Below are 12,455 nucleotides of genomic sequence, written 5' to 3' on the forward strand. Positions count from 1 at the left end.
TAAATATGAAATGCTAGCTGATGGGTAGACCTTTTATTCTATTTCTCTCTTTTTTTTTTGGCATATGGAAATACATAGAATACAGTATGCCTCAAGTCCATTGTTTAACATTAGTCCATTCAAGCTTAAGGCTGACTCTTGCCATTCATCTTGTTTTTTGTAACTCTTGTGAAATTTACCTGAGTATGAATACTTTAAAGTAAACATAATACAGTTAACCTACAAAATGGGACTGGAGGAACACAATAAAGAGAGCCAACATATTTGGTAAGATGTAAAAGGTAATTTAATAGCTCATTCAGCTGATTATCTAACATATTCCCAAGAGGTATGATAACTAACAAAATAAATCATTGGAAACCTTTTAAAAGGTAAAGGAGAAACCATCAAAATAAAAATAATCATTTCAATTGTTGAAAAGTTGCTTATAACATGGTACTTTCCAGCTCACTCCTTTTTCTTCCAAACAGTTATCAGGAAAGCAGTATAAGTGGCAAAGACCAATGACACAAACCTTTCTCTCTTGCATCTTGTGTTGAGCTGTACCTGTAAAAATCAATCTGTGGACCTTCCTCCCATCATTTAACAAATTTCCACTTTCTTGCGGATAAGGTATTCAAGAGGTTTGCCTACGGAGGGTGTGTGGAAGAGTATCCCAACTCAAACCAATTAATTGTATCAATATACTTAACTGTTGCGGTTCCAGAGCAAATCGTCTCAAGTGCTATTAACAGGCAAGCACCACCATTTATATATTTTTTGCAAGATTTAATTGCAATACATGAAGCAAAAACAAAAAAAAGCAGCATCAAATTTCATTTAGGGATATTTGTTTTCATTGATGTTGGGGAATACAATCTGTTAGGCCCTGTAAATCTATCACTTGAATTTAGTTAAATAAAACTTTAGAGTCCATCATAAGTCCCATCAAAAGATGTAGAATTCCCCACCAGCATCATATCATCAGCAAAAATACCAAAGAAGAAGAAGACTATAGCCTCCTTTTGGTAAGAAGCAAGAACTAAACCCAGGCACAATCATTACCCAGCTAATTGTGCATATTTCCTGTTTATCTCCCCTTCCCCGCAACTGGACCTAAGTGCACTTATCTGTGCTGCATTATGTCCAGTGAATGGAAACTTGCAAAAGAGCATTTTGAAAGACAGGCTGTAACAGTATTAATCTGGAAACGTTTGCTTTGCTAAATATGCAGTCAGGTTGTGGACTATGTCAGCGTTTAGTTTCTGCTCCTCAAATGCCACCTTCTCTAAAGAAGAGGGAGCAGGGAAGACTAAAGTCAGAAATTGTCTTTACTCCAGCCAATGGACAATTGCATAAAAGGCAAAAGGCTTTCCACGGGATAGATTAACAACTGCATTTATACGATTAATATTCTGTTGAGATGGCAACAAGCAATATGCACTCCAAGGCAATCTTAAGGGCATATAAATGTCTACAAAACGTACATGACAAAATGTTTCTTTAAAAAAATGTGTATGTTAAAAAAGTAGAATTGTTGAAAAGGACGCATAAAAGCTACACAAACAAAACCTAGGTAGTTTCAAAAAATACTGATTGAAATCTGTTAAAACAACATTCCACTGATTTTTTTCTTTTAAATCAGCATTTTATTACATTCCACTGGAATTGTGATAAATAGCTTACACGGCATCCGAGGGAGGGTAAATGGGTAAATACGACATACACAACAGTTCCAGATTTGTTTGCCCCCAAAAGGAGAAGTGAAAAGTCATTAGTAGGAGAGATAAGAGTCTCAATAATTTTGCAGTACTGAAATTTATCCTGACAAGGGTTTGGTTTACTAATTATCAGTGACATTAATCTAACCTAGGAGGAACTGTGTGTCTTGTAAACATAGGAAGTTACCCAACAACAACTTAAGGAGAGAGAAAAAAGAAGACATATTGCAATGTTTCATTTGAGACAGAGAAAACCTTGGGAAAGCCTCCAAACGACAAAGCACGATCTTGCTTGTCCTTCCCCGACTTTCCCCAGATGATTCTGAATTTAAAGACATCTGGAGGGCGTTAGGTTGGGCTAACCAAACATAAGGACTCTTGAATGGAACTTGTGAGCTTTCCATTAAAAGGGTTGGGGTTTTAAAGTGATCCATTTTGGCGGGATACAATGCTGAAGGCAACTTTTTCTTCTAAAAAAAGTAAGGCTCGTAAAAGATATGTAGAGGTTTCAACGATAGCAGCCAGCACGTTTCTGATATTTCAAAAGCTTTTAGCAGTTTGTCTTCTTTTAAAAAAAGCCACTAAGTATAAAAGTTTTCCAGTAAGAAGAGGTCCTTCTAAGTCATCTTATAGGTGCTTGGCACCAGGAAGGATAGCCTGGTATTTATTTACCTGTACCGAACGCACACATACTTAATGGGCCACTGTGCTTTCTAATAGGAACACAAGTAGCCTATGGTTTGTTCTGTTCCTCTGGGGGAGAAAACAGATCATGGGACACAATGCACCAGCAAGTTCTCCTGTGCCAGCTTCAGTTAAATAAACAGCTGCATCTTTCTACAGTCTCATTCGTTTCAAAGGTGCTTGCATAACAGAAGTTTCCAGTGAATTGTGTCCAAGGATACTAGATTCTATGTTGTTGATCCATTATATCACCATCTTTATAAATGCACTATATACACATAAATAGTATGATATATATGTGTACATACTTTAGGTACCCTATAATGGCATGTCATTTTATGCTGCCCATTTCACCAGGTTTGTGGGCAAATGCTTAAGTTGCAGCTGGTGTGGCGTTTAGTACTGATCCACTGGTTATGCTTCAGGCTCAGCGTCAAATGAGACCTCTGGACAGAATTTGGTTAAATTTGACAAGTCACTCCTTTCCAACCTAGTTTTACGTATGTTAGATCTTGCCCCAGCTACTTGCAGAATCTTCTTCCAATTCAGTGCTGAGGCTTGACATCTGCCAGTTTCTGAAGATAGTTCTGTGCAACGGGCATGGAGAGAATAAACCGAACTGTCCTTTTCCCCATCCTATAGCAGCCGTAGCCCACTAGTCCAAATACTGTGGCCTTTAGAGCAAACTTGAGGATTTTACTTGAGGTTGATGGAGGCGGCACACTGGAAAAAGGAGAAGGGGGGGAGGAGAGACTTACCATCCACCTATGTTCAAATACTTAATACTTAACACTACTTGCCTATAACACTAAAATGTCTGCCGTTACCTTTATTACTTGGGTGGGAATCCAGTATGCATCATGCAGCAATATGTGTGTATTGTTTACTTGTGCCAATGTAATAGCTAATGAGCTTACACACACACACACACACACACACACACACACACACACAAAACCACCACCACCACCAGAACAGGGCCATTTTGCCCTATTCTGACCACTTATCTTTTGGGTAACAGCATACACGATACAGTTCAAAAATTATCAATTGCTTTAAATGAAAATAATATTCCATGGATCAGGCCATGAGCTAACACTCCACATCAGCAGTATTTGTTACATACATCTTACGAATTATTTATACTATTATGGATTTGATTTTTGAAATTCTTTTCATTTTACAATGAGTCTTGCAATATATAAAAACGATTCCGTAAAATTAATTGATTCATGCATCTTGGAGAGGAAATCACAGATGGATTTTTCTTGCACAGCTACCTTCATCTAAATGGGCATTTATTGGCTACATTCACATGCCATGTCAAAACTGTATTTAGCATGATGAGAATGATCTGCAGTTAACTTCAGGCTCTACATTCCCTCCATCATTCTTAGGTGTGGCAGCTGACGCAGGTGTGGGGTTCGAAAGCTTTCAGTTCTGCTTTCTACTAACTACAGTTTAACTTTCCATTCAAACTCTTAATTCCCAACTTGTTAACAGGAGCAAGAGCAAGAGTGTGCCATTGCACTTACATTCAGATTGTGAGCTTCCTAGAGGCACCTGATTGGCCACAGTGGAAGACAGGCTGTTGGGCCAGGCAAGTGTTTTGGCTGATCATCTTATGCTCTTATAATATAATCCATGACTTGAAGTCCGTTTGTTTCAAACAAAGCATGGCTAATGTTAAGGTACAGTTTAGTGGTTCCGGTAATATGACAAGCTGCGTTTAAGGAAAAACGGAAGTGAAAGCCTTTATTCGATGCCAAAATGGCCTCGTTCACATGTAACTCCAAGCCAAACGATGGTTAAGTATGAATGGGTAAGCAGGCTGGTGCATAGAGTAAAAACTTCTCTGCTTTGCTCCTGCTATGCTACTGGTGGCTAAGCCGTGGTTTGGCTTATGGTTACATATGAACTGAGTCTTGTTGTTCGTCTCCCCCAAATGAACCACAAGTGACAAGTCATGATGTAATCTTGGTTACAGCTTGCAGTTTGTTTGGCTTCTTCCCATCACTCTTAATAGTGACTCAGCATGATGTCTGAATGTCACCATTATATCTACTTGTGGTAGTTTCCAGGTTTATAATTTTGTAACAGGAACATTAATTTTTATGATGCACTTTTAATTATTTTCATTGAAATATTCACCCCAGAGACCCTTAAAAAAATAATTGGGTGATCTCTTTCCCCATTTTATTTATACAGAGCATCAAATCTCAACCTTTAGATCACAGGAAACAATCTGTATCTCAGGCCTCGGTCCTGCGTAGCTAAAACAGAAACCCAAAATGCATAGCTACTTAATCTTTGTTTTCAGTCATTTGGGAAAAACTGCACAACAAGCTTTCTCCCAAATACTCATTTCTCAGAAGATACTTGCTGCCTAACAAGGACATTTTAGCATTGCCCGAATCTCTGGGAGTTCATCCTGTTTCACTTTTAGTGTCATTAGCAGTCTGCCGCTATACCTATTCACTGCCTTTTATTTACCTCCTGCCCCCAGGCTAACTGCAGAAATCATAACATATAAGGAAGATGACCAAACCTACCAGAGAGAGAATTACCTCATTATTTCCTGGATGTTCAAGTCTGTATTCCAGTTCTTTTCGATCCCAGGCACGTGACCCATTCCAACCACCCCAACTACAATGGACGGGACGCATCTTCTGGGTTCAGCTGAGACAGCAGAAGAAACAAACAAAAAGTTCATGTTCAATGTGTTTATTATATTTACTACCACTATTTTTCGGATTCTCTTCAGCCACAGCTCTCAAACAGAAACAAAGGGATACAGTGGTACCTTGGAAGTCAAACGGAATCCGTTCCGGAAGTCTGTTCGACTTCCAAAATGTTCGGAAACCAAGGCATCGGGTTCCAAAGAATGTTTGCAAACTGGAACACTCACTTCTAGGTTTGTGGCGTTCAGGAGCCAAAACCTTTGACTCGCAAGGCGTTCGGGATCCAAGGTACGACTATAGAGTGAACTACAAACCAAACCACAGCAGGCTGTTAAAGCCTGTGTAAAAACATAACCTAAACATTTACAGAGGATAAGCCACTTGAGAGAGTGCTTGGATGTATTATTGCTACACAATGAATAAAATAAAATAACTCAACATATTCCTACAATTCCAGAATGGTTAAAAATGAAACCTGCCAGGTGACTTGCTATTCAAGAAGTTACTTCAGGAATTAAGAGAGAGAAAAGCCCAGTTTATTGAATGCCTAAGTTATTTAAAAAAAAACAAACAGGAAGCTGCCTTATACAGCGTCAGACCATTGGTCCATCCAGCATTTTTGTCTACACCAGGGATGGGGAACATATTGCCCTCCAGATGTTATTGGATTCCAGCTTCTATCAGTCCCAGCTGGCACTCCCAATTGCTATAGGGAATGGGAGTTGTGGTCCAACAATATCTGGCAGGCCACAGAATTCCCATCCTGGCCTACACCAATGGAGACTTCCCTGAAAAGGATAATTCCCAGCCCTAACTGGAGGTGCTGAGAATAGACCTAAAGAGGTTCTGTATGCATAGAACACACTCTGCTCTTCCACATTATAATAGTACTTTAGGATAAGTTGCGAGGTTCCCTGAGAGTTCAATGGAATCATTTGAAAATAAAAAAATCTGTTGTTCACATAACTAGGGGTTATTTCTTCATCTCCCTCACTTGCAAGGTAAAAACAACTATCTAATCAACAAGTGATTGGTTTTATTATCTGCACCCATGTGCCATCTTCCTATTAGTTTAATGCAGGCATGGCCAAAATTGGACCTCCAGATGTTTCGGTACTACAATTCCCATCATCCCTGACTACTGGTCCTGTTAGCTAGAAATGATGGGAGTTGTAGTCCCAAAACATCTGGAGGGCCAAGTTTGGCCATGCCTGGGTTTAATGCATTGATCAGCTGGTAAGTCAGAACCCACCTCTGACTGACAGGTTCCACAGTAGCCCTATCATAATACAAACACATGGTACAAAATTCAGAAGTGTGCCCCAATACGCCATGTTTGGGCTAAAATATGGTCTTGGATTTGAAAAAAGCTAAATACTAATTTAGCCAGTTCTTCTAACAGGAAGATTATGTAAAAACGTATGACCGATGGAAGAGTGCAATTCCTAGTCATAAATGTTAACTTACCTTCAGATGCACGAGGTAGTTCTGTTCGCTTTGCAGCTTGCTTCAGCATGTAAGTCAAGTAAATATCTCTTTCTGAGACGATTGTCCGATGAAGATCAGGAAACTCGCCAATCATCTCGGCCATCATTTGCTCCAGCAGATCCTTTTGTTTACACTTCTCCACATCATCTTTACTGAAACAAACAGTTTCAACGTCTACATTATGCTCTCAGTGATAAACGAAAGCAAAAGGAGAAAGAATAATAAACCGAACCGATGCCCTTCGAGCCTCAATAATGCCAAAAATTGTTTGTTTTTTAAAAAATCTGGATGGATAAAGGCAAGCACAAGGAGAGATTTCTCCACTCTTTCAACTTACTATTTCTTACAGAAGAAGCCGAAAGTGTAACCTGTTATTACTGCCTGTCTCAACAGGCTAGCTACTAAAGTAGAAGGTAAGGGTACAGAGTCTGGTATAGCTACTAGCCTTTCAGCAAGTTGGATTTCCCGGGTTTATTGCAAGTGAAATAACTGCAGAGCTGATTGGTATGTTAGATTCCCATGTAAAACTCCTAAGTGACTTCCTTCTGGCGGTTCCCTCATTGCGAGAAGCAAAGCTACAGGGAACCAGGCAGAGGGCCTTCTCGGTAGTGGCGCCCGCCCTGTGGAACGCCCTTCCAGCAGATGTCAAAACGATAAACAACTACCTGACATTCAGAAGACATCTTAAGGCAGCCCTGTTAAGGGAAGTTTTTAACGTGTGATATTTTACTGTATTTTTGGTTTTTATGGAAGCCGCCCAGAGTGGCTGGGGACACCCAGCCAGATGGGCGGGGTATAAATAATAAATTATTATTATTATTATTATTATTCCACTCTGAAGGTACTGGGGAGTGTGGGTACGAAGTTGGTTACTTGAACCCACCCTCAACGAACCTACAAGCACGCTTGGAACAGAACCAGGACGTGTAAGTTGCAGGAAAGAAAGTGCTACTTAACCTCAGAATGGGGTCAGCGATAAGAACGGAATTCACAGATTGCTTTTTCTGCAGAAAAGCCTTGCTGAAAGACAGCTCACAAAGAGATACAGCAACAGCAGCAACACACACACAATTAAAAAGCACTGCATAAAAATTCAGTTTAGAATTTGGCACAAAACTCTTTCTTCCCAAGGAATCAATTTTCATTTCTGAAAAAACAAACAAAAACAAATTGGCAGGCATCTGCGCTGCAAGTGCAGTGGAAAGAAAAAGCAAACCGGTTGTTAGCCCTTTCACACTCAAGTAGTGAGTGGGAGGTATGGATGTGCAAAAGCATATAAACCTCATTCTAATTATAACATGTTAATTCCTTGGAGAGAGAGAGAGAGAGAGCTTCAGCCTTGCTCTGCTGTTATAGCTATGTTGCGCTTCTGCCTTGATGCTGCTGAAACACAACAGCAGGAGCACAAAATGCACCTTTTAGCTTGTCAATTAGTCTTCACTTGATAACAATTCTTCCAGCATCAGCTTAGTCCAACTTAGTACTAGGAGACAGCTTCTAAGCATATTCCCAGTTTGATTACTTCTGAACATGCAGCTCATGATCTTTATTACATTTTAACAATAGCCAAGTCTTAAAGCACCGTGTCTAAAAAATGCACCTCTACTCCTGTGATAGTTGAACTTTTATTGTTAGTCACCCCCCACTAAAAAAAACCCATCTGGTTTAGTTGATTCATATTGCATAGTATTGTGGCGTGTGGGTCTTTTAATCTGTTTTGTTGTATTCTCTTTTCCTAGGAGAAACCCAATCCTGGAAAATTATGGTGGGGTGGGTGGGGTAACCAGTACAATAAATAATAATTAAATCTGCAGCCAGAAATGAGACAGACACTTGCACCCTTAGGCGATGAACATGAATGTGTGAATTGACCCTAAGTGTACAAAACAGCCAGAGACAGAACTTCTGTTCTGCACTTCTTTGAGCAAAATTCACACCATGATGCATTTTGTGTGTTCAAGACAGGGGGAATATTTTCTGCAGGATCTTGCTATTTTGAATTTTTTAAGTTTTTGGATAAGATCCAAAGGTACACAGCTGTAACGTTATTACTCGGGCTACCCACATAGAGGATAGCAAGGCAACCATGCCCCCTATTTTAAATAGTCTTCCGTGGTCCGAGGTTCAGAGCAGAATCAGCCGAACCCAGTGGTGGTCAGGATTATTTATTATCTAAGCAGTTTTGGGTTAGCTTACCTAAATGACATATTTTGCAATGCAACCCTATGCATGTCTACTCGGACGTAAGTCCCAATGAGTTCAGTGGGGTTTACTCTCCACTGAGAGATAAAAGAACTGCAGTATTGCTTATTCCCACCCACTACCCATTGCTCTCAACTGACCAACTGTTAAGACACAGACTCCACCTGTATTTCTGACTACTACTAAGTATCTTAAAGTGGAGCGCCACTTGAAACTGTATACAAAGGTCAAAACGTACAATAATGGGTCACAAGTTGATCAACCCTGGTCTTCCTTGCCTAGTAGATGTAAAACAATACGTCTTGTGTTAGTAATTCACTGCCATGCAGTTCTAGAAACAGCTATGGTATCTCCCACTTGGGGAGTATTCAAACTCCTTTTGTTCTTATTAGGCTCCCGGTAAGCCCTTATGGAATATCTTTTGGACTGAAGTCTCTTTTTGGATGTGTTTATTTTCCCTAAATGCAACACTTCTGAAGGACACAAAGCTACCTTGTTTGCTCCAGCCACAGCCTGAAACAGGTACACTATTGCCTTCAAATGTAGGGGAGGAAAAGCAGTGCAACTATATTACAAGCGGAGGCAATTTCTTGTGGGGGCGCCATCCCCCCACCCGTGTTGGCAGAGTGCATATAAACATGCACAGCCCCATTACGCCCTCTTCTGGGTGGAAAAGGACCCATGCACCAGCGATCGCGTGTCAACTGGACGTAGTTAAAACGGTCGCTGCCTCTACAGTGGTACCTCTGGATATGAACGGGACCCGTTCCGGAGCCCCATTCGCATCCTGAAGTAAACACAACCCGTGTCTGCACGTGTCGCGATTCGCCACTTCCGCGCATGCATGTGATGTCATTTTGACCGTCTGTGCATGCATGAGCGGCGAAACCAGGAAGTAACACATTCCGTTACTTCCGGGTCGCTGCGGAGCACAACCCGAAAGCACTCAACCTGAAGCACTCAACTTCAACCCGAGGTATGACTGTATTGTGGAAATAGTGCATTCTCTCCATCAATCTCCCTGCAGGCCACAACTTAACAACTGAAGGGCTTTCCTAGCATAAACCAAAGGCAGCCCCCATTTGCGCAGGGGGGAAGCTAGGCAAGAAGGAACTGGGGGGTCACCCACCCAGCACTGGGGTAAAAGCCACTTAATTTGCACAGTCCTTCCTAGTGGGAGGAAAACCCATCCAAGGATTCTCTCCTCCATTTTGTGTACCTGATGTATTCTGGTATCTGCAAGACATATGAAGTTGTCTTATACTGAGCTACAGAACCCTTGCAATGTTCTTGCATATAAATGATGTTAATACACATAGTTTAAATATGCAACGCGACTACAGCTCCTTTTCTCTCTCAGTCTTTTTTTTCTTCACAGCTCTGTAGTGCCTGATATTTCTCAAACAGCCCTTCTTACCAAACACATTGCTCATTCTATTGCAGACAACGAGATCCTCTTGGGCGTACGACGGTTGCAAATGGTAGAAACCTACTGCTGCATATAATGTAATGTTTCATACATGGCAGCAGAAAAATAGCACTGTGAGGCACTGAATCACACAGAAATGTAAACACGCAAAGAACTGCTTATGGTAAAAGAACATCTCACTGCTGTTGCTGTGATGGATAAAAATAACCTGAAATTTGCCACGATAGAAGCACTTGTATTAGAAAAAAGCTCTGTAGCCATGCATGAATGTATCAAATAATTCACTGACTACCAACACAGTGTAAACAAAGTCCAAGTTACTAGGGCGATGGCATGATGACTGGGGAGTGGGGCATGATGACTGGGGAGTGGGGCTGTGCTTTCAGCCGCACCAGTTGCATTCACTTCCTAGAACTGTGCATTGTGTACAGCTAGCTCATACTCTTGCTCATACGCAAGGGCAAAACTAGGCTTTAATTCACTCCCCCCATGCGTACAAACACACAGGCTGGGAGCCTCAATGGCACCCCTCTGGAAACTTCACCTGGGACAAAAACCCCGACTATTGCTATCGCTTTCAGGCTGAGGGAGCCAGCATTTGTCCACAGATAGCTTTCCAGGTCATGTGGCCAGCATGACTAAACCGCTTCTGGCACAACGGAACACTGTGACGAGTGCCAGAGCATACGGAAACGCCGTTTACCTTCCCGACACAGCAGTAAATATTTATTTACTTGCACTGGCATGCTTTTGTACTGCTAGGTTGGCAGGAGCTGGGACCGAGCAACGGGAGCTCACCCTGTCGCAGGGATTCAAACTGCCAACCTTCCGATTGGCAAGCCCAAGAGGCTCAGTGGTTTAGACCACAGCGCCACCAGCGTCCCTACAGTTGGGTGTAAAGGGTTGGACGGGGAGTTTGGTGTTGACACGAGCTGGAATCCCAACAATAGCCAGAGAGCCTCTAGTCTCCTGTTCCAACGGTTGCCCTTTCTTTTGTTGTTACTGGCACCAGAAATATTTGCCAGCGCCATCAGAAGATATACCCCAGGGCTGCCTGAAGTCTGAGCACCCAACCACGAGTTGCCACACTCATTCCTACCTGATTGGGTCAGAAAGGAAGCAGAGGCCCCAAGCAAGCTTGACCTTTTGCCAGAAAGAAAGTGCAGCAATGGCCCTCTTGAAGGTCACCGGGATTGGCCTGTCCCCAAGATGAAATTTGCAGAAAGGTACTTTACTAGCCTGCAAGATGAATATGCACATTAGCGATTAGGCACTACACAGGGTGTGTAACAATAACAATAACAACAACAACAATAATAATAATAAACAAACAAATCATTTTCAGTTTAGCTATCTTGCACAAAGGCTTCTTGCACAAAGGTTCTTTCAGGGTTTCATAGCTTACATCAGGCTATTAAGCTGGTTTTCAGAAATGATTTGGTTTTTCTTAGAGAAATTGTTGAAAGCAGTAGAAAAAAGGGGCATGAGTAGCAGTAGCAAAGTCTGCAGACCTCTCTGAGATGCAACACTTTCACTGTCCATTTCTTGGCACAATTCAAAGTGCTGGTTATAGCCTAGAAGGCTTGGGGGCAGGCTACCTCAAGGAGACTACTTTTCCTCTACAATCCCAGTTGAGATCTTGTCCTGCCAATGGAAGATGAGCGTGTGGGCAAGAATTCAAGACAGGGCCTTCTCAGTGGCTGCACCCAAACTTTGTTGATGTTGGCAGGTAAAACAGTTGTCTCTTAAGAGATGTTCAGATTACTGAGTGGATTTGTCGTGTTTTGCATTTTAATCGTAGTGAGTGGTATCTTACTAAGTTTTCCTCAATAGCAGATGAACTGAAATTAACGAACTAATTGATTTCAATGGGTCTACCCTGGGCAAAACTTAGTTGAATGCCACTCAACATGTCTAACTAGTCGACAGCTGTTGTCTAATTTTCATCTTCTCTAATTTGATTATTCTTTGCTCGTTACTTATCATTTACACTAATTACTGCTTATACTTTTTTGACTGGTCCCCATTTTGCTATGCATTTCATTGCTAACTCTCATTAACCACATTTTACATGAAAAAGTGTGGTAAAAATAATAAATAAGTGGTTACGGGTTGAAACTTATCATGGCAGCATTTACAGCTATATTGAATAATCACAAGTTACCAAAGCAGATCGGATACAAGAGACTCCTCAGACTAGCATGGCTAAGAAAGTGTAAGTGTTGTAATCACAAATCAAATGCAATTTACATGGACAATTCACATGAAAAA

The 12,455-nt window shown here is 41.3% G+C and overlaps 1 protein-coding gene across 2 annotated transcripts in view; it reads right to left on the minus strand.

Moving 5' to 3' along the window:
• TRABD (TraB domain containing) overlaps positions 1 to 12,455 on the minus strand; it is a 33,005-nt gene continuing 20,550 nt past the window's right edge. Inside the window, exons 7-10 of one of the 2 annotated variants that reach the window (XM_081211800.1) lie at positions 11,284 to 11,423; positions 6,533 to 6,705; positions 4,952 to 5,063; positions 1 to 3,107 (exon numbers count right to left, since the gene is read on the minus strand). In XM_081211800.1, coding sequence (XP_081067926.1) covers positions 2,930 to 3,107; positions 4,952 to 5,063; positions 6,533 to 6,705; positions 11,284 to 11,423 — 603 coding nt within the window. In that variant the 3' untranslated portion in view covers positions 1 to 2,929. Of the gene's footprint in view, positions 3,108 to 4,936; positions 5,064 to 6,532; positions 6,706 to 11,283; positions 11,424 to 12,455 lie in introns of both variants that reach the window. The other variant, XM_081211801.1, reaches the window with a different exon arrangement.

Source organism: Podarcis bocagei, assembly GCF_964188305.1.
Source record: "Podarcis bocagei genome assembly, chromosome: 10".
NCBI classification, from domain to species: Eukaryota; Metazoa; Chordata; class Lepidosauria; order Squamata; family Lacertidae; genus Podarcis; species Podarcis bocagei.